Source organism: Dendrobates tinctorius, unplaced genomic scaffold (assembly GCF_039654945.1).
Source record: "Dendrobates tinctorius isolate UK_male_01 unplaced genomic scaffold, ASM3965494v1 ptg000111l, whole genome shotgun sequence".
NCBI lineage: Eukaryota > Metazoa > Chordata > Amphibia > Anura > Dendrobatidae > Dendrobates > Dendrobates tinctorius.
Genome location: NW_027361779.1, coordinates 24,977,725 through 25,003,913, shown reverse-complemented (window position 1 = coordinate 25,003,913; position 26,189 = coordinate 24,977,725). Strand labels below are relative to the sequence as shown.

At 49.6% G+C, this 26,189-nt stretch overlaps 1 protein-coding gene across 2 annotated transcripts in view; it reads right to left on the bottom strand.

The window, feature by feature from the left end:
* The window catches only part of MDN1 (midasin AAA ATPase 1), a 476,296-nt gene that overhangs the window by 41,543 nt on the left and 408,564 nt on the right, over positions 1 to 26,189 (bottom strand). For both annotated transcript variants that reach the window (XM_073589565.1, XM_073589566.1), the window contains exons 78-80: positions 20,191 to 20,306; positions 17,427 to 17,843; positions 16,815 to 17,041 (exon numbers count right to left, since the gene is read on the bottom strand). In XM_073589565.1, coding sequence (XP_073445666.1) covers positions 16,815 to 17,041; positions 17,427 to 17,843; positions 20,191 to 20,306 — 760 coding nt within the window. The remainder of the gene's footprint in view (positions 1 to 16,814; positions 17,042 to 17,426; positions 17,844 to 20,190; positions 20,307 to 26,189) is intronic.

Here is a 26,189-nt window from a genome sequence, read left to right as displayed (position 1 = left end):
GTCAAAACCTTTCAGTGACCGGAGAGAAAAGGATTTTCCCATTGCAAGCGAGGTTGGCTGGAGCCACCAGTGCAGGAACCTCCTGGTTTTCGCTGATAACCGGAACTCTCTTGAGGGAGAACAGATTCCTGTCCCAGGACTTGAGGATGGGGTCTGAGGTGAATCTGGGCAAATGGTACTGCCTCCATTGCCGCTGCCATCCTGCCCAGTCCGCTCATGGCATACCGGAGAGATCGGGGGAAAACGCGGAGGAGAGTGTGAACTCCCAAACGGAGGGCCAGTGCCTTGTCCCTGGGGAGGATCACCAGACCCCTGGAGATGTCAAATAGCATCCCCAGGAAGGTCAGAGACTGACTTGGGGTAGTCGAGGACTTCTGTAAATTGACTAACCATCCCAGGCGACTCAGAGTGTCGATCGTGATTGAGACTTTGACCTCGCAGTCCTTGAAGGTGGGGGCCTTGATGAGGAGGTCGTCCAGGTATGGAACGACTACTATGCCTCTGGAGTGCAGAACGTCCATGGTAGCTGCCATGTCCTTTGTAAATGTTCTGGGAGCCGTGGCGAGACCAAACGGGAGGGCCACAAACTGGTAATGGTTGATTGCGAGTTTGAGAAATCTCTGATGGGCGAAGCAATCGGTATATGCAGGTATGCGTTCTGTATGTCTATGGAGGCGAGATATGCTCCTTCCTCCATGGACGCAACGATTGACCGGAGGGATTCCATGCGAAGGTGACGAACTCGAACAGAGGTCTAGTATGGGTCGGACGCTGCCTCCCTTTTTGGGCACCACGAACAGGTTGGAGTAGAACCCTCGTAAGCGCTCGTCTGCTGGAACCGGTATTATGACTCCTGCTTACAGGAGGGATGAAACCGCTTGATGGAAGGCTCGAGCTTTGAGTGGAGGTTTTGGAGGAACAGAGAAAAAACCTGTGAGGTGGGCTGGTAGTAAACTCGATTTTGTATCCTGAAGACACTATTTCCTTGACCCACCTGTCTTCTGTAATAGGCAGCCAGACCTGCTGAAAGAGTAGCAGTCGTCCGCCTACAAGTGGGGTGTTTTCCGGAGGGGATGAGTAATGATGAATGAAAAGTCTGAGCTTTCCCTCCCTTGGATTTTGCCTGGCTTTCCTTTGACTGCCAGTTTCTGTCCGGCCTCTGTGCCGCCCGTGTGTTGTCCCTGAGAGGGGAACTGTTATGACTAGCCTGAAGAATTCCGAAAGGAACGGAAACGAGATTGATTACGTCTTTTAAACGTGCGTTTTGGTTTCAGCTGAGGGAGGGAAGTACTTTTACCCCCGGTAGCATTGGATATCATTGTATCCAGCTTTCCACCGAAAGGACGGCCCCTGAAGTACGGGAGATTTGTTAGGGACTTTTTTAAGGCCGCATCCGCCTTCCATTGTCTTAGCCAGAGAATATGCCGGATTGTGATGGCATTTGATGCTATTTCCGCTACCCCTCTTGCAGAATCTAACGCTGCATGGACCATGTAATCTGTCACTACTGCAATTTGCACCGCCTGGTCCGCCAGCTGAGGATTTGAAGCTTGGAGGCCCTGTTGTAATAGATCAGCCCAGGCCATAATGGCCTTGGCTGCCCAAACTGAAGCAAATGCAGGAGCTAAAGAGGCACCTGCCACCTCGAAGATTGAACGAGCCATGCGTTCTACCTGTCTGTCTGCTGCGTCCTTGAGGGTTGAGCTGTCAGGCAGCGAGAGAAGCGTTTGTGCTGTCAGCCTAGAGACTGGAGGATCCACTTTAGGCGGATCTGTCCAATCCTTAGTGTCCTTCTGTGGGAAGGGGTACTTTGCTTTCAAGTATTTGCGATTGGCGTTTTCTCAGGCTGCGAAAAATGCTTAGAAAGTATTTTTTTTTTTTTTTTTTTTGAAATTCCGGGTGATCAAGAAAGACCTCAGATGGTTTCTGAACACTTTCAAAGGAAATCTTGTGTTCTGGTACTTCAGGGGTTGGATCAGAAAAGTCTAGCACCCGAAGGATGGAAGAGATTATATCCTCAACTAGCGCAGCATTGTTAGGGGGACAAGGGAGCAGAGCGTTCCTTGTTTCGTTATCTGAGTTGGAGTCACAAATGCCCTCTGAGTCTTGTGTGGTCTGGGATCGTTGTGGAGATCCACATTGTCTCTCTGTATCAGGGGACGGTCTCGGTGACCTGTAGCCACTGTCTCTCCCTGGAGGGGGACGACCTAGTGCTATGTGAGGACGCAGATGAACGTGACCTGTGGGTCCGCTTACGTCTCGAACTGTCGTAAGCGGCCTGTTCCTGATACCGGACGTCCCTTTGCTGGGTAACGTTCATAGTCGAGACATGACCCTGCAGAGCCTGCAGTAGTGAGGAGGTCAGGTTATCTATAGACTTTGTTATAGACTGCGACATCTGAGTCGCCCATTCTGGCGCAGTAGCGGCCGCAGAAGCGTTGCTGTTCTTTGGGTACAGTCCCAGCAGTGCGGGTACGTGCTGCCGCTGGGGAGAGTGGCCTTGCAGGCTGTGCAGACTGCGCAAAAGCAGTCTTGCCTGGTCCTTTTTTGAGCCCGACATAGTAACTATTCGCAGAGGCCCTACAGGTGTATCTACGCAGAGGAAAGGAGGAGTAGGGGAGCGTTATAGGTTACAGGAACTCACAGCTGAGTACAAAGAACCCAGCTGTGATCTTACCCCACCGGTGCTCCCCCTAGGTCCAGCGCTGGTAAATCCTCTTGTGCCCCCCAGAGACTGCTGTGCTGCCTTCAGTTTCTTCAGGTGCAGCAAGATGGCCACCGGATTCTGAGGTGGAGGGGGAAGGGGGCGGAGAGCTGAAAAGGGCGCGCGGAGCTATGTAAAAGCGTGCCCTTCCTGTCTCGATCCGCCCCTTCTATGACACTGTAGTGTCATTTTTCGTCATCCGGGGGCGGGCCGGGGGGCGGGAATAAGGCGGCGACTTCGGCTAGGCCGAAGCCGCGGCCTAAATTTGATAGCTCATGCCCAGAAGGGCTCCAGGACGGCGCGGTTGTCCGGGGGAGGGTCGGATTCCAACCAGACCCCCCCCGGATTGAACGGTAGGCTAGCGGTGGGGACATGAGCGCCACCTGGGCCCTGTGGGGGGTCCCTTTGAGGCGCTATGCAGCTGGTGCTGCCGCAGAGACAGGGGTGCCGGGAGCCCTGTCTCTGACAAGTGCCATGCCTGCCTGCACCTCCCCCGGTCCAAACAGGAGCCCGCAGCTGGGCTGGGGTCCATGGACATGTAAGTGGCCGAATGGTGCCTGGTACAGGCCCTACCTGCGGTGTCTCGACCTAATGCCCCCAGAGGGGGATTAGGGAGGGTGCTGCTGTCACCGTCAGGGGGCTTCGTCCTACCCTCGACCTCAACCCAGAGCCCAAGGAAACTGGGGAAGGAGGGGGGGTTCTCGACTTCGAACCAGTACCCGAGGGACTGGGGAAGGAGCGACATGGGGAAGAGCCATCTCGACCTCAACCGGGTACCCCTTAATAGGGGACCGAGGAGGAAGCCATGCCGGGGGTCTCACTGGAGACCCGCTTTTCTTCATCTGTAATCCGTTGAAAAAAATTAAGGAAAAAAACGGAAGCGAGAAAAAAATCTTAGGTGTGCCTCCTTGCGACAATAAGCAAAAACTGGAGAAGGCTGACGCCGTCCAGGGGTGTATACTGCAGAGGAGGAGCCAAAGTTAATCTTTTTCAGATTATGCATAGTGTCGCCTCCTAGTGGACAGCAGCATAACACCCACGGTTCTGTGTCCCCCAATAAGGCGACAGAGTAAAGAGGTTAGCTCCTCCTCCGCCGTATACACCCTCGCCCCTATTGCGGGCGGAACTCAGTTTGGTGCCAAAGCAGTAGTAGGACAACAAAATGAGCCTTAATACAGGTACAACACGTCCAGAAAAGGACCACCCTTATATCACATAAATAAATGCGTATTAAATAAACAAAAACAGCCAACTGGCTAATAGGGTGGGTGCTGTGTCCTCCAATGAGCGTCTCGGAGAAAAGGATTTTACGGTGAGTTATCACAAAAATCCATGTTTCTCCTTCGCCTCATTGGGGGACACAGATACTGTGGGCCGTCCTAAAGCAGTCCATGGGTGGGATATTGACTCACTGATCCAAGCTACATTCACCTCTTGTTTAAAGGAGCGCCACGCTGCTTGGAGAATCCTTCTAACCAGGCTCGCATCCGCCGAGGCCTGAGCATGGATATTATAATGTTTGGCAAATGTGTGCAGGCTGGACCAGGTTGCTGCCTTGCAAACCTGTTCCGTCGCAGCCTGGTGCCGAAGCGCCCAAAAGGAGTCCACTGCCCGGGTAGAGTGCGCTCCGATCCCTGCTGGAATTGGCGTGCCTCTAATGCGGTAGGACTCCTGAATAGTCAAACGAATCCATCTGGCTACGGTCGATTTCGAGGCAGCGAGTCCCTTCCGGCGCCCTTCGGGGAGCACGAACAGCGTGTCCGTCTGACGAAAGCGTGCCGTCCGCGACACGCTCTGGAGGGCTCTTACCAGGTCTAACGTGTGAAGAGCCTTTTCCACACGGCGCACCGATGCTGGACAAACTGAAGGCAAAACAACATCTTCATTAATGTGAAAAGAGGACACGACTTCCGGCAGAAAAGGAGGGGCTAGTCTGAGGACCACCTTATCCTTATGGAAAGTGAGGAACGGGGCTTGGCAGGACAGGGCTGCCAGTTCTGAAACCCGCCTGATAGAAGTGATGGCCACTAGGAACACCACTTTCCAGTAAAGGTACCTCAAGGAGATATCCTGAAGCGGTTCGATTGGAGCTTACTGCAGAACACTTAGGACCAGGTTAAGGTCCCAAGCGTCCATAGGCACCTTATAGGGAGGTACCAAGTGGGAGACTCCCTGGATGAAAGTCTTCACCTGCAGATTAGTAGCAATACTGCGCTGGAACAGACGGATAAGGCCGATATTTGTCTCCTGAGGAAACTTGGGGCTAAGCACGAGTATAGGCCCGACTGGAGAAAAGTCAAGATGTTGGGGATCGAGAATCTCAGCGGAGAAACACCGCGGCCTCGACACCAAGCAAAGAACACCTTCCAGGTGTGGTGGTAAATTCGTGCTGAAGCAGGCTTCCAGGCGCTAATCATTGTAGCGACCACCTTGCTCCCGAACCCTGCCTGGGTTAGAATCCAAGATTCAATGGCCATTCCGTAAAACACAGGGCCCCTGAGTTCGGGTGGCAAATCGGCCCTTGAGAAAGTAGATCTGGGCACTCTGGCAGGCGCAAAGGAAAGTCGGCGAGCAGCTGCATTAGATCTGTGCACCACGCTCGACGGGGTCAGTCTGGGGCCAGCAGAATCGTCTTGATCTTCTTGACGACCCTCGGAGGTAGTGGCAGCGGGGGAAATAGATATGGGAGGCGAAACTGGTTCCATGGCAGAACCAACGCATCCACAGCGATTGCCTGAGGGTCCCTGGCCCGAGCGACATATGTGGGCACCTTAGCGTTCACTCTGGACGCCATCAGATCCACATCTGGAGTTCCCCACAGCTGACAAAACTGCTGGAAGACTTGGGGATGTAGAGACCACTCTTCAGACGCAAGACCCTGCCGGCTGAGAAAGTCTGCCTCCCAATTTTCCACGCCCGGGATGTGGACAGCCGAATTCACTGAGTGGTTTGCTTCGGCCCACTGCAGCACGTGCCCCAACTCGCGCATGGTTGCTCTGCTGCGGGTGACCCCTTGGTGATTTATGTAAGCCATCGCCGTGGCGTTGTCCAACTGAATCCGGACAGGGCGGACTGCTAGAAAGTGATGAAACTTTTGCAGAGCCAGCCGAATTGCTCGTATCTCCAGTAAGTTGATCGGGAGGCGTGCCTCCTGTGGCGACCACCGTCCCTGGGTCGTGTGGTAGCGAAACACCGCTCCCCAGCAGAGGAGACTGGCGTCGGTTGTCATCACCAACCAATGGTCTGGGGGAAAGGTTTCCCCTGGGTCAGAGAGGAACTGGTTAACCACCATCCGAGCAACTGCCTGACTTAAACAGACATTCGGCACTGCCAATCGAGCGTGAAGGGATTCTTGTCCCAAGCTGACAAAAGGGCGTGCTGCAGGGGGCGAAGATGGAACTGGGCAAACGGTACCGCTTCCATTGCTGCCACCATTTTCCCTGGACTCCTCACCCCGGATCGGATGGTATGAGGGACTGGTTGCCGAAGTGTCCGGACTCCCTGCCGGAGCGCTAGCACCTTTTCCTGAGGGAGAATTATCAACCCTCGGCGAGTGTCGAGAATCATTCCTAGAAAGGAGATCTTTTGAGCTGGCACAAGGGATGACTTCTTCACATTGACCAACCACCCTAAGCGGGCAAGAGTATCTAGCGTGGTGTTGACATTTTCCTCGCATGCTTTCATTGAAGGACCTTTGACCAAGAGGTCGTCCAGATAAGGCAAGACGACTATGCCTCGAGAATGCAGTATGGCCATGACAACTGCTATAACCTTTGTGAACACTCTGGGAGCCGTGGCTAGCCCAAAGGGTAGTGCTACGAACTGAAAATGTAGATCACTGATGGCGAAGCGTAGAAACCTCTGATGAGTAGGAAAAATGGGAATATGCCGATATGCATCCTGGATATCTATTGAGGCCAAGCATTCTCCCTGCTCCATGGCAGATATGACTGACAGGAGAGACTCCATCCGGAAATGTCTGATCCTGATGAATTCGTTTAGAAGCTTCAGGTCCAAAACAGGCCTGACCGACCCGTCCTTTTTGGGGAACGCAAAAAGGCTGGAATAGAATCCCTGATTTTTTTCGTGTTCCGGAACTGGAACAATGACTCCGTTGTGCTGGAGTGATTTGACGGCTCCCAATAGAGCCCTTGCCTGGGCATCCACTCTGGGAAGCCGGGAAAGAAAAAAACCGTCTTGGTGGGTATCTGACAAATTCTGTTTTGTAACCTGAGGCCACCAATTCCTTTACCCATGTGTCGTGAGCGACATTGGCCCAGACGTGGACAAACCAGAGTAGGCGGCCGCCCACCTTGCCGGTGTCGTCTGGTAAAGGCCTCGAGTCATTTGGCCGACGATCTTTGGGATCTGGATCCCCTCGATCGGGGCTGCTGAGTACGCAGTCTCCCCAATGGGTTGGCTCTATATGAGACCTGCCGCTCCCTATCCTGGTTGAGGCGGCGGAATTGGCCGCTGTAGTCCACCCGGTGTTGCGAAAGACCTGAAAACGTGCCTGAAACGGGTGACGAAAAAGCGGTTTGACCCTTTATTGAGGTAGAAACCCACTCTTCCCTCCTGTGGAGTCGGAGATAAGTTAATCCAACTTCTCCCCAAATAGGCGGCCGCACTGATAAGACAGGGAAGTCAAGGACTTCTTAGAAGAAGAATCGGCTCACCATGTCCTTAACCATAGGGCCCTTCTGATCGAAATTGCATTAGCAACAGCAAATGCCGAGCAATTGGCCGCATCCAAAGACGCATTGATTACATAGTCTCCGGCCATCGCCATCTGACGTGCGACATCCAAAACCTCTGCAGGTAGCTCCTGCGCGACCTTGTTTAATGTTTCTGCCCATGATATCATAGCCTTGGCTACCCAAGTTGCTGCGAACGAGGGAGCGAGTGCTGACCCTGACGCCTCATATACTGAGCGAGCTAAGCTCTCTATAAGGCGATCCGTGGGATCCTTAATCGAGGAACCACTAGGGACGGATAGCAGGGTCTTAGTAGCTAGGCGCGAAACCGGTGGATCCACCATCGGGGATTCCATCCATCTTTTACGAAGGTCCGGAGCAAACGGATACCTTGCTTCGAGTGCCTTTTGACCTGAGAAACGCCTGTCTGGGCATTCTCTGTGCTGTTGCACTGTGTCCTCAAACTCTGGGTGAGAGGAAAAAACTGTGCGGGCGCTTCACTCGCTTAAATGCCACTTTATGCCCCGTAGCCGCTGCGGGATCATCCTCAATCCCCAGGGTCTGATTAAAGGCTTCTATGAGGCTGTCCACTGTTTCACGTGACCCTGGAGTGTCCAGGTCAAGGGGCTCGTCTGAGTCAAAATCTGAGGTCTGCTCGCTATCAACCACTGGTGACGGGGAGCGAGAAGCAGAGCTTACGGATGCCAAGGCACCGGATGGACTGGGCCACACCGTGTGGATTAGTTTCCTCTGGGTCTGCCTGGAGTGAGAGCGGCCCCTGCAGGCCGCAGGTTTTTGTGAGGTGGAGGTTCCCTCTAAGGCCAGTGAGCCATTGTCCCTGCCCCTATCTGTGGCTTGAAGGGACTCTATTGCTCTCGTAAGAGACGCCATGGACTGTGACAGTGATCGGGCCCACTCCGGGGGATTTGACACATTGGTCACGGTCGCAGGGGAGGGCTCCTGGGCGCGTTCGGATTCGCAGGCTTCGCATAATCGCTTGCTCTGCGCCCGCGGAAATACAGCCCAACAAGAGATGCATGCAGCGTAAAAGAACGTGTGCGTCTTTGCCTTTTCGGACATGCTGTATCTGTCCGCTGCTGGGGATGTGGGGAGGAGGTAGCACCTCGCTTTCCCTGTAGGGTGGCCTCTCGGGCAGCACTTACCCCAGTCCTGCGCCCCCCGTCCTGACTGCTTCCTTCAAATCGCGCGCCACCAGCTGGGAGTGATCCAGCATGTAAAACCGCTCTAGGGCAGCGTTTCTGTTCTGTGGCCTAGCCGCGCTCTGAAGCCTAAATTTCTTCGCCGCCGCCCAGTGCGGGGCGGGCCGCCGGAAGTGACGCGCGGCTCCAGGTTCGGGACTTCCGGCTGCGGCCTAGTTCCGGCTGCAGCCGCGGCCTCAATTTTTTCCCCTACCCGACCGGGGGGGCGCAGTACACAAAAAAGATCATAGCGCCACTAACTGCGTGGCGCCGCCTGACGGGTCCAGCCACTCTCAGCCATGCATGGCCCGTGGCTCCAGCCCTGAGATCTTCGCAGGAGCCCTCGCAGACCCTCTCCTCACCGATGATCCTCTTCAGCCTGGGCGCAGTTATGTGAGGGGGTCTTGATAAAATAGGATGGTGCAGGCACCCTAGCTCCATCTAACCCCTTTAGGGGGTGGGGAGAGGGACCGTCCGCCACCTTGCAGCACCGCAGTCTGAGCATTTGTGGAGCAGTGGGGGCCGCACGGACTAGTCTTGTGCCTCTGTACTGCCCATGGTTTCAATACCTAGGGGTGGTCAGGGCTTAGTCCGGCATTGTGTCCCACGTCGCGGGAGAGGATACATGGAGGGACACTCGCACGTGCTCACTCGTTGTTGGTTTGGGGAAATCTGACCCTTTCAATAGGATCCGTTGCCCCTGTCTCATCTTCATAGATGGTAAAAATAAAATAAAAAAAGGTCTGGGGAAAACGGCCCCGATATGTCCCACGGTGCGGGAGAGGATACGTGGAGATGATACTCAACACGTGCTCGCCCATTGATGGTTTGGGGAGATCGGACCCTTTCAATAGGGTCCGTGGCCCCTGTCATCTTCATGGGGAAAAAAAAAAGAAAAAGTCTGGAGCAAAACCAGACGTGTGTGCCTCCATGGACACTAAGCAAAAAACGGAGTTCCGCCCGCAATAGGGGCGAGGGTGTATATGGCGGAGGAGGAGCTAACCTCTTTTTTTCACTTAGTGTCAGCCTCCTAGCGGCAGAAGCATACACCCACAGTATCTGTGTCCCCCAATGAGACAAATGAGAAAGAATCAGTTTTCTCTGATGCAGATCCCAAATGTTCAGCCCTGTATAAGCCCATCCACTTCGCTGATTAGCAGCTTTTGTGTACAATGTACAGTGATAGAAAGATGCTAATCTGTGGTAGGGGAGTGACTGGACCAGGAGGCACAAGAAGCCTAGTCCTGTAGTGATATTCTGCTGATAAAACACTGATTTTATTGAACCTACAGCACACAGCCCAAAATGACATCTCATTGGGTTCTGGTTCAAAGCCCCTACATCATGACGCTCTCAGATCACAGAGCAAAAACCAGCTGAACGATTTCTTTAGGCCTGGATCACACTTCCGTTTTTTTAAATCCGTCCAAATCCGCCGTTTTCCGTTAAAAAACGGATCCGCCATGTTTTTGGCAGATCCGTTTTTTCCCCCCGTAGACTTGCATTAGTGGCTACCGCGGATCCGTCAAAAAAATGGATCCGGTAGCATCCGTTTGCGGCAAAAAAACGAAACTGATCCTTTTGGCGGACACAAAAAACGGATGTGTGAAATTAACAATTTATAAAGAGGTGAATTGTATCTAGGTCACAAAAGAGGGATTTTTGGTACTTAACATAAAATCTCTTTCTTGGAGCCTTCATTGGGGGACACAGGTTACCATGGGTGTATGCTGCTGTCGCTAGGAGGCTGACTCGATGCAAAAAAGAAAAAGTTAACTCCTCCCCAGCAGTATACACCTACCGACAGGCACAACTCAGTTGGTGCTAAAGCAGTAGTAGGAGCAAATATAAACAACTCAACCTATGTACCAACCAAACAACAGCACATTGGCCAACACGGTACAACATTAAGGGAGGGTCCGGTGTCCCCCACTGAAGGCTCCAAGAAAGATTTTACGGTAAAATCCCGCTTTCTTTCTCGCTTCATTGGGGGACACAGGTTACCATGGGACATCCAAAAGCAGTCCCCAGGGTGGGATAGAAATGTTGAGAGAAGGGTACTTAGGTCGGCCGGTGGGAGACCGCTGCCTGCAGTATCTTCCTACCCAAGCCTGCATCAACAGAGGCATGAGTATCTACCTTGTAAAACCTCATGAAAGTGTGGAGGGACGACCAGGTTGCGGCATTGAAAACCTGCAAGTCCGAAGCTTGGTGACGAACGGCCCAGAGAGCTCCCACAGCCCGGGTAGAGTGAGCCCTCACCCCCAGAGGAGGCTGTTTGTCCCGAACGTGGTAAGCCTCCAGAATTGTTGAACAAATCCAACGAGCAATGGTGGATTTGGAGGTTGGAAGCCCATTCCGACAACCTTCAGAAACGACAAACACGGAATCGGACTGACGGAAGGAAGCAGTCCTAGCAAGGTAGACTCGAATAGCCCTGACCAAGTCCAACTTGTGGAGGGATCTCTCCAAGGGATGAGCTGGAAAGGGTCACAAAGAACGGAGGACGATGTCCTCGTTGACGTGAAAGGCAGAAACTACCTTTGGCAAGAAGGAAGGAACCGGTCTGAGGACCACCTTATCCTGGTGCAAAACCAGGAAAGGAGTATGGCAGGACAATGCTGACAACTCAGAGACCCTCCTAATAGAAGTGATGGAGACCAGGAAGGCCACCTTCCACGAGAGGAGGGAAAAAGAAATATCCTGAATTGGCTCAAAGGACGCACGCTGGAGGGCGCTCAAAACAAGATTTAGATCCCATGGATCGCCCGGAGACTGGTAAGGAGGCGCTATGTGAACGACGCCCTGAAGAAAGGTCTTCACCTGGGGAAGGGAAGCCCGATCCCTTTGGAAGAGGATAGCCAGAGCGGACACCTGACTCTTTAAGGTACTGAGGGAAAGGCCGGAATCGAGACCTGTTTGTAGAAATCCAAGGACGGAGGGAAGAGAAAAAGTCATAGGAAACAAACTGTTGTCCTGACACCACCGAAAGAAAGCTTTCTAACATCTGTGATAGATGTGCGATGATGCCGGTTTTCTTGCCTTAATCACGGTCTGAATGATCTTGTAGGAAAAACCTGCGTCCCTCAGGACCGTGACCTCAATGGCCATGCCATTAAATTCAGAGACCGAGAATTCAGGTGGACGAGGGGCCCTTGTGATAGAAGGTCCGGAAGCCTCCAGGGAACATCCGAGAGCATGTTCACTAGCTCCGCATACCAGGCCCTCCGTGGCCAATCTGGAGCTACTAACAGAACGGGGACCCCTTCTGTCTTTATCTTTTTCATGACTCTTGGGATCAAGGGAAGAGGCGTAAACAGATAAGGCATGCGAAAATGGGACCACAGGATCACAAGTGCATCGCAACCGACGGCCATCGGAACCTGAGTCTCTTGCTACGTACTGGGGATCCTTGTGGTTTGTTCGAGACGCCATGAGGTCGACATCCAGAAAGCCCCACCTCTGACAAATTTGGAAGAAGATGGCGGGGTTGAGAGAACACTCGCCTGACACGAGCCCTTGACGGCTCAGGAAATCTGATTCCCAGTTGTCCACCCCTGAATGTGGACGGCTGATATGGCGGGAACATGGTTTTCCCCCAGCGTAGAATCTTTGCTACCTCCAGCATGATCTGCTTGCTGCGAGTTCCGCCTTGGTGGTTTATGTAAGCCATGGTCGTGGCATTGTCCGACTAGATGCGGACCGGCTTGCCTGCAAGGATGGCCTGCCAGTGGATGAGGGCAAGAAGGATTGCCCTGATCTCCAAGAGATTGATTGGGAGGAGAGTCTCCTGAGCATCCCAGCGGCCCTGCGCTGTGAGATGGAGGAAGACCGCTCCCCAACCCATAAGACTGGCATTGGTGGTGATGACTTGCCACCGAAGGGGAAGGAAGGACCTCAAGCTCAGGACCGAGGCGGATAGTGTCCACCAGGTCAGGGATTGTCTCACCATGAGAGGCAGAAGCACAGGTCGGTCCAGGGAGACCGTCGTCTTGTCCCAGGTGGACAGGAGGGTCAGCTGGAGAGGGCGGGTGTGAAACTGGGCATAAGGTACTGCTTCCATGGAGGCAACCATCTTTCCCAGGTCTCTCATACAGAACCGAAGGGGTTGAGAGGCTGGGCGCTTTAGGGCTTTGATCCCCTGCTGGAGGGATGAGAACTTCTCTTTCGGAAGGAAGACTCGAGCTTGGGTGGTGTCGAATTCCATGCCCAGGAACACGAGACGCTGAGTTGGGATCAGGGTCGACTTTTCTTTGTTGATTATCCAGCCGAGACGGCGCAGCGTGTCCAGAGTGATCTGGAAGCTGTGATAGCAATCTCGGCAAGACGGGCCCTTGACCAGGAGATCGTCGAGATAAGGGATTATAAGAATCCCCTTGGAACGAAGGATGGCCATGACCGCCACCATGATCTTCATGAAGACCCTGGGAGCGGATGCCAGACCAAATGGGAGAGCCGTGAACTGGTAATGGTGCTCCTGTATGGCAAACCAAAGGAGCCTCTGGTGCTGCACACAAACAGGAACGTGCAGATAAGCATCCTGAATGTCTACAGAGCAAAGATATTCCCCCGGCTCCATGGAGGCGATCACTGAGCGCAAGGACTTCATTCGGAAGTGGTGAACCCGAAGGTGGCGATTCAACTGCTTGAGGTCCAAGTTCGGGTGGAGGGAACAGTCTTTTTTCAGGACTACGAACAGGTTTGAATAGAACCCGGAAAAACGTTTGTGCCAAGGAATGGGTACGATTACTCCTGAGCTTAAGAGGGAAGAGACGGCCTGGAGAAGCCCTGGGGCATGAGAGGGTTGTCTTGGTGGACGAGCGAGGAAGAAACATCTTCCTGGGGGGCGAAGAAAATTCTATCTTGTAGCCGGATGTGACGATCTCCCTGACCTAGGCGTCGACCGCCGCCAACCAAGTCTCCTTGAAAAGAAGAAGCCTTCCTCCCACCCTGGAAAGATTGCCAGGTGGGGGTGACCCGTCATTTAGAGGAAAATCTGTGGCCGCGAGAACTGGAGGGCTTAGAGGGGCGGCTCTTAGACCTCCAGTGAGGGGTAGGTTTGAAAGAAGGTTTCCTTCTTTCCCCTTGTGCAGAAGGACGGTCCTGCTGGGAGGAGCCACCTGAGGAAGAGAAGGGTCGAAAAGGCCGAAAGGGCTGGGGGCCCTTTCTGTTGAAGGGGCATCTTGGCCTGGATTGGTGTAGAGAAGTGCTTTTGCCTCCGGTGGCATTCGAAATGATCTGGTCCAGCTTGGCCCCAAAGAGCCCAGAGCCCTGGAACGGTAGGCCAGTGAGAGATTTTTTGGATGCTGGGTCTGTGTTCCACGCCTTCAACCAAAGGATGCGGCGAATGGCGATAATGTTGCTGTTTGCTCTTGCTGAGCAAGCAGCCACATTCAGGGAGCCATTCAACAGGTATTTACCCGCATGGGCAATTTGGTGTGCTAAATCTACTAGCTACTCTGTGGGAGCTGCCGCCACAGTGCCTCGGCAGAGTATCTTGGCCCAGGTCGATATGGCTTTCGCCACACATGTGGAGGCCGATATGGCTATCGCCACACATGTGGAGGCAAAATTTGGGCAGAAAGAAGCGCCTGACGCCTCAAAGGCTGATTTGGTTAAAGCCTCAATCTGTCTATCCATAGCATCCTTGAGAGACGCCTGTAATGGACAGAACTGTGTGGGATGCTAAGTGTGAGACCGGCGGGTCCACTTAGGAGATTCAGACCATTTGCTGACAAAGTCTGAACTAAATGGGTAAAGGATGTCTAGTCGTTTTTCTTCCTGGGAAGCGTTTGCCGGGATGTTCCCAGTGTCTAGAGGTAGTGGCCTCAAACTCCTTGTGATTGGGAAAGAGTCTGGAGGGATGTTTCACCCGTTTGAATGAAACGGATTCGTCCTGAGCAGTCGCATCTTCCTCTTTTATTTTGAGCTTTTGAACGATAGCCGAAATAAGACTATCTACCATGTCCTGTGTTCCAGAAGTCTGATCTGCATCCGAGTCAGACTCTGACAGAGAGGCTACATCTGACCCGACATCCGACTACGAGGAGGGGGAACGGGCAGAGAGGGGCACTCTAGGTGCTGTTGAGGTGCCCGGCGAACTTGAAGAGGAGCTAGACAGAGTTCGTTTCCTAAACCTTTTTCCAGATCTGTCCCTGTGAAGGTCGTGGTCAGGTGCGTGCAAATCACCGTGTGAGGTGTTCCGAGCACTGTTGGCGGCAGTGAGAAGTGACATACGTTCCAGGACCTGTACCAGGGATTGTGATATTTTAGTCAAGTCTGAGACTGAGTGAGACATGGCAACAGACAGACCTGAGACAGACTGAGACATGGCAACAGCCCACTCCGGAGGGGAGGGTGTGCTCTCATCCCGGGAGTTAGAGGTCTCCTGAGGAGCAGACATGGAGGAAGGACTGCAGGACGGGCAGAAGGGCAATGGCTGGCCGGAAGCCTACTTTCTCTTACAGCGGGCACAAGCGTAGTGAATCACCGTAGGATTGAGACCAGAGGCCCCTGTGACGTTGGGCATAGGTAGTGAGAAAGTGCAGCAAGATGCTAGGAGGCGATACTGCTGAGGGGAGCTAATAAGAAGCAAAGTGGCTAGGGGAAGGGAGAGGGCAGAGCCTACCAGATACCCGGCGATTATGCAGCAGTAAAGCGCAGGTAGCTTTGTCCCCCGATGTAGACCGCAGAGATGTGTGGGCGCTGATGCACTGAAGACGCTGCAGGAGCCTCAGCTGCCAAGATGGAGGCTGTTCTCCTTGTGGCCACGAGACGCGCTGAGGGAAGCGGTGGGCGGGGATATTACAGAGTAGACAGTGCGCAGATTGTGATTGGACAGTCAGCTTGGGCGCGAATAAAAGGGGACGTGCCGGCCCGCAAAAGTGAAATGCATCCTAATAGGCTGAAACGCCTTGAGAGGGCGTAACAGCCTGGAAGTAGTCCCAAAGCCAGCGCCGGGACGAACATGAAGGCCAGGAGGCATGCCCGGCACTGGAAAGTGAAAGCGGTGTGGTGATAGGCTGGCCAGTGTGAAGGGGGCGTGACAGGGACACATGACGCGCCGAGGACAAAGGTGCCGAGTAAGTGCGGGGGCGCGTGGCCCGGACACAGCCCAGCTGAGGGAAGAAGCCTGTAAAATGGCGGATACCGCGCACTGAGGGGAAAAAAAGGGCTCAAATTTTGAAAACAAGGTCCATGAAGAAGGGAGCAGAGGTCTATTGTGATCGGTGAACGCTGCTGCCGCTTGGGGTGGGGGTTTAGGAGCATACTACCTGTTGTGAGAGTCCAGCTCCTCTTCATATCTGAGGATCGTGTCAAGAGCCCTCGGGGAAGAGAGAGAGTCCCGATATGAAGATCCTCCTTCCCGCACAGCCTCCGGACGGTGCAGAAGATGGCATCAACCCCTTACTAAAAAGGGGGAGGCTACCACCAGTGACCATCGTCTTCCTCTCAGCCCTCTCCAAGGAGAGGGGTGAGACGGGGATAAAGCAAGGACTTGCCGCCAATAGTCACTCTGAAACACCCATAAGGGTGACAGGGGACAAAGTCCTGCCTGTGGGTCCGAGAGTGGGCTATGTGGGTGATATCACACTGCTCTCTTGGCCGCATAAATGTGAGAAAACAGGGTGAGAAATCTGCACCGTTACTCGACGAGCTGTATCTGACAAATATAGGGAAAAGGATTAATACATTCACACAGAGACCTGTGAAAGAAAAAACGCTGCGGATCTGGTGTTAGATCCAAGTCCGCCTCCTAAGGCACTAAGCAAAAACGGAGCTGAGTTACCTTGTGCCTGTCGGTAGGTGCATACTGCTGGGGAGGAGCTAACTTTTTCTTATTTGCATAGTGTCAGTCTCCTATCGACAGCAGCATACACCCATGGTAAGCTGTGTCCCCCAATGAAGCGAGAAAGAAATATAGTTTAGCATAAACTGTGCTATGAACTAGAGCTAGTAAAATGTATATTTCTAAAAAAAAAGTACATTTTCAATATGCCTAATGTGTAAGAAAAGACAAGAGCGTTTATGGTTAACTGGTCCATTTTTTAAAATACATACTGTATGTAAAATGGCAGGTCTGACAATGCAGTACTAAAACTACAAATGCTTCATGCCATTTTAACTTTTGCAGATCGTTGACTGTCCCGTCCCTGCCCTGGACATTAAGTATTGACATGAGTCAGGTTCATCTAATATAGTTTCGGTAGTTCTTACTCTTTGCTCTTCCAATTGCCTGCAGACGGGATTTCAACAAAGTGAAGTCTCGAATTGCCACACGGATTTCTTCTCTGATGCAGTGGATACTCCTCAGAAAAATCACATGCTGTGCCGCCTCTTTTACTTCTGTATCAGGGAGGACAAACAGCAACTCTACCTCTCTTAGGTCAAGAGCCATCTGCTGCATGGTTTCTAGGGCAGAAGAGCAAGTCTCAAAATTGTCCCTAAAATGAGGAAAAGAAATTAAATGAAAGCGATAGCTACACGCCTGTACTATAAAAGCTAAAAAATGGGAGTTCTGTCTTTGGACAAAAAAAAGCTGTAAAGAGGTGAGAGATGAGAGCGGAATCATGGACTACGCATTTGATAATCATTTCCTTCTATTGTATACTTGATACAAAATATCCAAATGGAAAGATTCATTACAAGAAATAAATCAAATAGAGCAAAACTGGAAGATAAAACGACTGAGATGACGACTTTAAACTTTCTATCATATATCGGGATTTGTACAGTATACGCAGAAATTTCAGTAATATTACTAATTAACTAAGAAAAATCCCTATGATGTTTTAGCCATTTCTAAAGCAAATCTTAATTGATACTTACCAAGAGTAAAACAGAGTCTCGCCTGACTGCAGTCGAATTGTGTCCACAGCTGTTTTTATGGACTTCATTTCTGTTAACATCTTTGTTAGTGTCGCATTCAGCTCCTGCCAATCATTGTCAGACCTACGGACAGTGCAAAGTTTTGGCAGCCAGTCTGCAGCGGCTGGGGAAGGAAAGTTCAGTGCTGCTGTCCAGGGCTTGGCTTCGTCACAAGTCGTCTTCTGACCTTCCCCATTGTCTGCAGGGCAGCATTCCAGTAACCAGGATAACTGCTCCAGTACGACGCTGCATTGCATCGCAAGGTTCTGTACTTTATCCAGCCACTGCTGTACCCCATCCTGGGGTGGGAATGCGATCTTGTACTCGTTAGACGAATCCAGTCGAGAGCTGATTTCCTGCATACAGCTTATCAAATTACTGTAACATGAAATGTTAGGGAGAACAAAAATTAAATCTCCAAATATAAAATGCAAGGAGTTTGTATTTTCTCCCCGTGTTTGCGTGGGTTTCCTCCAGGTACTCTGGTTTCCTCCCACATTCCAAAGACATACTGATAGGGAATTTAGATTGTGAGCCTCATCGGGGACAGTGATGATAATGTGTGCAAACTGTAAGGCTATGTGCCCACGTAGCGTTTAAATCCGGATACTGAAAACCGGACTCCTTCCTAGAAATCATGCGTTTTTTTCCCCCCCGCGCGATTTTGCCGCGATTTTCGCGTGCGATATTCAATCACATTCCAAGCGATATGAAGCATCGCTTGGAAAGTGATTGACAGGTTGGTCACACTCGTCAAACATAGTGTTTGACAAGTGTGACCAGTTTTTTACTATTGAGGCCGCCTATGCGGCCTCAATAGATAAAGATAAAATGTTAAAAATGATAAAAAAAATAAAAAATCGGGGTATATTTACCTTCTGACGTCCCGCGCTGCCATCCCGGGCCTCAGCGTTCCCAGTAATGCCTTGCGAGACCTGTGATGACGTTGGTCTCGCGTTGCTATAGCGATCTCACGAGACTACGTCATCACAGGACCTTGCCGCAAGGCATTACTGGGAACGCTGAGGCCCGGGATGGGCACATGAGACGCTTAACTTCCCGCATGGTGGGCATAGCCACATGCGGGAAGTAAGCGATTCTCATGCATTCCTATGGGTGCGGAATCGCAGCAATTCTTTGTGATTCCGCACAAAAGAATGAGCATGCTGCGATTTTTTCCGCGATGCGATTCCGCTGCGGAAAAAAGCGCAGCATTAGCACAGCATGTGCGGAATGCCATAAGAATGCATGGGGTGCGTCATGTACAAGATTTTTAAATGTTTTTGCGTCGAAAATCGCGGCAAAAACGCTTAAAAATCGCATCGTGGGCACACAGCCTAAAGTGCTGCGGAATGTTAGTGCTATATAAAATAAATAAATATAGACGCTACTTGAGAAGGCTACCCCAAACTGTATCTGCCATTTGACTAAAAATGAAATCAGATGATGTTGCATTGGGTTCCTTGGTGAAGATCTCAAAATGTCCAGAGTAGGCCCTGCACCACTTTGTGCATGTTAAACTGACTACCTTATGATAAAATGGCTGAAGAGATTAATGAAATTTATTTTTTTCTCTTTTTTAAGTTTGTTGCAGAGGCACTGTAGCAGAGATTCTTCTCTGGGGGCATTTACTCTTTCTCCTGTAAGACATTGCCCAATCATAAGAACGCAGCAGTATACAAAAGGTAAAAAAAAAGCAAACTTCCACAAAGAACAGGCTTTTTCAGTGTGACTGCTGTGATTAACCCCATCACACTGAGATTTTCTCACTCCTGTTGCCTACTGATAATACAGCACCAGAAAAAGGGGAGAGCTGCGCTGTAATGTCATCACACACAACACACTGAATCTCTCTCTTGTATCAGAGAATAAAGCGCCGATATCTGGGATAGATCAGAGTATTGTAAGTGATCAGCGCTGCTTGCACAATCATCTTGATCACTGCTCCAAATCTGCAGCTCTCTTTTCCCAACACTGCAGTGACATGACCATGCTGGGAGAGCTGGAGTGTGAAGCAGTGAGGAAGATGACCATGTGAGCAGCATTTGTCACATACAACACTCTTGATCTTTCCCAGGTATCATAGCATTATTCCCCAATACCTGGCATAGATCCAAAACATTGTAATGACTCACGATGCTTGGAACAACTTAGTAAGTAAAGGGACTGGGAAGATCTCAGTGTGATTAGGTTAGATGCAACAGTCTCTCCAGACCAGTGAAAAAAGCCTATACTGATCTGTGGGCATTTACTTTTTCCTGTGTATAATTTTATCCAAATCATAAGAACGCAGTGTCATACAGCAGACAAAAAACATGACTTCTATACAGGAGAGTCTCGGATAATGTCTTCTGTATACACTTTGCATAGGCAGAAAGCTGCAAATCAGTAGTTGGGGCGGAGTTACTCAGTGCTAATGAATATGGAGGACCTTACGGCAGCAAGTTTACTGATCCTCTAATGATAAAATCACTATTTTATCAGCAGAAAATTATCAAAACTACATCAAGCAGACCAGTAAGTGACATATCGCTGGAATGAGGGTCTATGCCCCTACATTATGCAGCTCTCAGATGAGGTGGCAAAAACCTGCTAACAAATTCCATTTAAGATGCCAGAAATAATCTAAATGTCAGATGCAAGATCTAAAATTTGATAAGAAAAAAAAAATCCAATTTTAAAATCTTTGTTTCAATTCATAAAAAAAATAAAATCGAAACTTTACCGTAGAACAATCCACTGATCTGTAACATTGGTAAGGGAGCTCCTCTGTTTCATTAGGGTCTTTAAAAGATGACTGGAAAAACCCTTGCATCTCTCAATGTTACCTAAGCCAAGTTCCTAAACAGCATACGGTAAATTCAGAGATTAAAACACATTTTTTAATATACCGTACATAACACGCATTATATACACACAGATTATTTATATATTCATATACATTATATATATACACAATATATTTACACACACTATATATATATATATATATATATATATATATATATATATATACACACACACACACACATACAGTGGGGAAAATAAGCATTTGATACACTGCCGATTCTGCAAATTTTCACACCAACAAAGAATGGAGGGATGGAGGGGTCTGTAAATTGTATCGTAGGTACACTAACTGTGAGACAGAATCTTAAAAAAAAAAAAAAAAAAAAAGACAAAACACCATTTTGCATTTTATTTAATGAAATAAGTATTTGATCACTTACCGACCGCCAAGAATTCTTTATCTCACAGACATGTTAGTTTCTCTTTAAGAAGCCATCCTACTTTGCACTCAATACCTGTATTAATTGCACCTGTTTGAACTTGTTACCTGTATAAAATACACCTGTCCACACACTCAATCACACTCCAACCTCTCCACCATGGCCAAGACCAAAGAGCAGTTTAAGGACACCAGGGACAAAATTATAGACCTCCAAGAGGCTGGGATGGGCTACAGGACAACAGGCAAGCAGCTTGGTAATAAAGCATCAACTGTTGGCACAATTATTAAAAAACGGAAGAAACACAAGCTGAATGTCAATCTTCCTCGGTCTAAGGCTCCATATGCATGCTCTTGATTCGTACGGTAAGGCTGATTCTGAGAAAGTATAATAGAAATATGTATATAGTGGCGCTCGTATATGCACCTAGTGCAAATTATTTTATTCGTTTTCACACACGATTCTGGGAAACGTCAGGAATCAGCCCATGGGAGGACCTGTTCAATGACCTAAAGAGAGCTGGGATCACAGTCTCAAACATTACCGTTCGTAAGACAATATGCAGTCAAGGATTAAAATCATGCAGGACATGAAAAGTCCCCCAGCTCACATACAGTCCCATTTGAAAGATCAACAATGATCATCTGGATGATCCAGAGGCGGTATGGGAGAAGGTCATGTGGTCAGATGAGACCAAAATAGATTTTTTTTGTATAAACTACATTCACTTGGAGGAAGAAGGATGAGCACAGCTCCAAGAACACTGTCCCAACTGTAAGGCATGGTGGAGGAAATGTGCTTTTTTGCAAAGGGGACAGGACACCTGCACTGTATTGAAAGGAGGATGGATGGTGTCATATAAAGCGAAATTTTGGCCAACAACCTCCGGCTCTCAGTGAGAGCACTGAAGATGGGTCACGGCTGGGTCTTTCAGCATGACAATGATCCGAAAAACAAAGCCAGGGCAACTAAGGAGCGGTTCCATAAAAAGCATTTCAAGGTCCTGGAGTGGCCTTGCCAGTCTCCAGACCTGAACCCAGTAGAAAATCTATTGGAGGGAGCTGAAACTCAATTTTGCCCAGTGACAACCTGAAACCTGAAAGATCTGGGTAAGATCTGTATGGAGGAGTGGGCAAAAATCCCTCCTGCAGTGTGTGCAAACTTGGTCAAGAACTACAGGAAACGTATGACCTCTGTAAGGCTAGGTTCAAATGGCGCTAGGGCAATCCGTTTAACGGATCCGTTAAACGGATGCGCTAACGATGAGCCCCAAAACTGTCTGTATTTTTGCGATCGCGTTAACGCATGGTTGCATTGCGTCGCCCTGCGTTAGCAATAGAGTTCTATGCAGAGCGAATGCTTCCGTTCACCGTAATGGACCCGAAAACGTGGTAGTCCGCGTTCGAAGGTGCGTCACAAAAAAACGGACCATCGTTAACGCATGCAGATTTTGACATGCGCTAGGATCCGTTACGCAAATGGAAGTCAATGGGTGCGTTAACGGATCAGTTACATTGCGTTAGTGCCGCTTAGAAATGGATCCGTTGAACGGATTGCCCTAACGCGATGTGAACCCAGCCTAATTGCAAAGGTTTCTGTACCAAATATTAAGTTTTGTTTTTCTATTGTATCAAATACTTAGTTAATGCGATAAAATGCAAATTATTTATGTAAAAAAATGTGATTTTCTGTTTTGTTTTTTTTTAAGATTCTGTCTCTCACAGTTTACGTGTACGTACGATAAAAATTACAGACCTCTCCATTCTTTGTAGGTGGGAAAACTTGCAAAGTTGGCAGTGTATCAAACACTTATTTTTCCCCCATGTACAGAATTCATGAAAGATAAAACGTTTTTGCAATTTATACTCATAATGATTTGCAGTATTAACGTCCTCACAGCTTTTTTTTCAGAAACCAATAAGGTAGCATAGGATCCATACTCCCAAACAATGGCTATCTATGGAGATTGCTATATATGTTGCATCTCCCATCCAGTGTTGACAACTGCACTAGCCGAATATTGAATAAATGACGTAAACAAAATGTTGCTTGTGTTTGGATTTTATTCTGCATCTTTTTAAGGCCTCATTCACACGTCAGTATTTTTGCATCAGTGTTAGTCTGCTAAAGCCAGGAGTGGAACTTACAGAGAAAAACTATAATTGAAAGATTTGACACCTGCTCTGTGTTTTGGAGCCAGTACAAATACTGATAAAACCACCATGGTTACTTACCGGTAGCCGGTTTTTCCGGAACCCATGACAGCACCACATGAGAGAGGGATCCGCCCCGCCAGGACAGGAACCTACTGAAACATAAGGGGCGGCACCTCTCCCCCGCTTCAGTTGGATTACAGATCATTTGAGAGGACTTCCCGGTTAGTTACATATTTATCCAACACCACATCACACAAATACACCCGACTATTGTGCACACCCAAACAGTGAAAAGGGGGGGGAATATACGGGTGCTGTCATGGGTTCCGGAAAAACCGGCTACCGGTAAGTAACCATGGTGATTTTCCCTTCACCAATGACAGCACCACATGAGAGATTCTGGAGACTTCGAACACCTTAGGGAGGGACCACCGCTTACAGCACCCTTCTACCAAAGGTCAAGTCAGCAGAGGAGGATAGATTTAGTCTATAGTGTCTAAAGAAGGTTGAGGGTGAGGCCCAAGTAGCGGCCTTACAAATTTGCTCTATTGATACCTCTGCTTTCTCAGCCCAGGATGTCGCCACGGCTCTGGTGGAATGAGCCTTGATGCCGTCAGGAACCGGGACGCCACTAGCTGAATAGGCTACTCTAATGGCCTCCCTAATCCATCGGGCAATAGTCCCCTTTGACACTCCATAACCTTTCCTAGCACCCTGGAAGGCTACGAATAGGGACTGGGACCTCCTCCACTGGCTGGTTATAGACATATACTCTACTAGGGTTCTTTTAACGTCTAGGCTATGAAATTTCTCCTCCCCTGGGTTTTTCGGATTCTCGCAGAAGGAAGGGAGGACAATTTCTTGGTTTCGGTGAAAGTTAGTTACTACTTTCGGCAAGTAAGCAGGGTCTGTTCTCATAACCACCCTATCCTGGTATATCTGGGTATATGGTGGGTTGACCGAGAGGGCCTGCAAGTCACTAACTCTACGTGCCGACGTTAGAGCTACCAAAATGATGGTTTTTAGGGTGAGATTTTTAGTTGAAATCTGCTGTATGGGTTCAAACGGCTCCTTCGTAAGGGCTTCCAGTACCAGATTTAGATCCCATGGAGCTATTTTTGGTAGGGAAACTGGCCTAGATCTGTGGCAAGATTTTATGAACCTGGCTACCCATCTGTTTGCCGCTATATTGCAATTGTATAACGCACCCAGCGCTGAAACCTGTACCTTGAGGGTATTAACCGCCAGGCCTAGCTGCAGGCCTGCCTTCAGGAACTCCAAGATGGACTCGATTGGGGGCTCTTGACCTAACGGTTTTCCCAGGAATTGTAGAAATTTCTTCCACGTCCTGCCATATATGTTGGTCGTTATTGGTTTCCTACTTTTCATTAGAGTAGTCACCAACCCCGGGGAAAACCCTTTATCTCTCAAAAGCGCCCTCTCAAATTCCACGCCGTCAGATGGAACCCCTTGACTTGTTTGTGGAATATCGGCCCCTGAGCCAATAAATCTGGGATTTCTGGCAGTACCCACGGGTCCGAGAGAGACATCATTCTTAGTAGTGAAAACCACGGTCTTTTTGGCCAGAACGGGGCTATGAGGATTACTCTGGCTTGCTCGTCTCTTATCTTTTTTACCACTGCCGGGATTAACGCTACTGGGGGAAAGGCATAGCTCAGTTTGAACAGCCACGGGATTTGCAGAGCGTCTACTGCCCACGGGTTTTCCCCTGGGTTTAACGAGCAGAACCTCCTCACTTGCCGGTTGTTTTTGGTGGCAAAGAGGTCGATCACTGGCTGCCCCCATAACTGTACTATCCTCTGGAATACTACACGATTTAAGGCCCACTCTCCCTGTTTTAACTTGTTGCGGCTTAGAAAGTCGGCTTGAACATTTTCTGTCCCTTTGATGTGTAGGGCCGTCAGGGAGGTTAGATGTTGTTCTGCTTTGAGAAAGATTCTTCTGGCTTCGTCCATTAGGGAGTTTGACATACGCCACTGCCACCCTGTTGTCTGACATAATTCGGACGTTTTGACCCTGTAACATGGGAATGAATGCCTCTAAGGCTCTGTTCACCGCTCTTAACTCTCTTAAGTTGGAGGAAGCCTTCTGCTCTAGGTGACCCCAGGACCCTTGGGCTATTTGTTCTCTCAGGTGTGCCCCCCATCCCGAGGAGCTTGCGTCCGTCAATATTACATCGGACACGGGCCTGTGCCACAAAGTTCCTCCTGCTAAATTTGTGCCGTCTAGCCACCAAGTGAGAGAGTTTTTCCCCTTTTCGGAAAGTTCCAGCTTCCCTTCTAAACGCCCTTTCAATCGTTTCTGGGCTGACAAGATTTCCGCCTACAGTTGACGGGTATGAAACTGTGCCCAGTTGACCGCAGGAATACAGGCTGTTAGCGTGCCCAACAGGGACATTGCCCTTCTTAGGGTCATGTGAGGATGCTGTATTGCCGTAAGGGTCATTTCTCTCACCTTCTCTAGTTTTTTCTCTGGCAAGAGACAAACTTGACGGTCGGAGTCCAAGACGAAACCTAGAAATGTTTGTTTCTTTAGGGGTTGAAGTTTTGATTTCTTTAAGTTTATCATCCAACCCAGTCTTTGCAGGGTTTCTGTTATTTTCTCTACTTGATGTGCACAGTGATGTTCTGAATTGCCAATGACCAAAAAATCGTCCAAGTAAGGCACCATAATCACATTGTGGATTCGAAGGAAAGCTGTCATTTCCGCTATTACTTTCGTAAAAATCGTTGGCGCTATGGAGATGCCAAACGGAAGAGCTGTAAATTGAAAGTGCCTGAGGTCGCCCTGGATGTATAGGGCTACCCTCAGGTATTTCTGGTATTCTTGGTGCATCGGGATGTGGTAATAGGCGTCCTTCAAATCTATTACGGCCATGAAGCAGTTGTGGTGTAACAGCCTTATAGCCGAAGTCACCGATTCCATTTTGAATGTTTGGTTTATGATCCATTGATTGAGGCGCCTGAGATTTATTATTGTTCTGAAGGAAAGGTCTGGTTTTTTTATTAGGAAGAGGGGAGAATAGAACCCCCTTCTCTCTTGATCTTTTGGGACCTCTATTAGAACTTGTTTCTCCAACAGTCCTAACATTTCCGTTTCTATGGCTGATTGCTCTCCTGGTTCCTTTCTGATGGGGGTTACCACAAATGAAGCTCTCGGATGCTGGAAGAAAGGGATTTTTAGGCCATTCTTTATAATGCTCAGAATCCAATTGTTGGCCGATATTTTCTCCCATTCTTGAGAAAAGAGCTTCAATCTTCCCCCCACCGGAGGGCTGACGTCATTGCGGGGATTTTTTGGCGGTTGAGGTAGTTCCC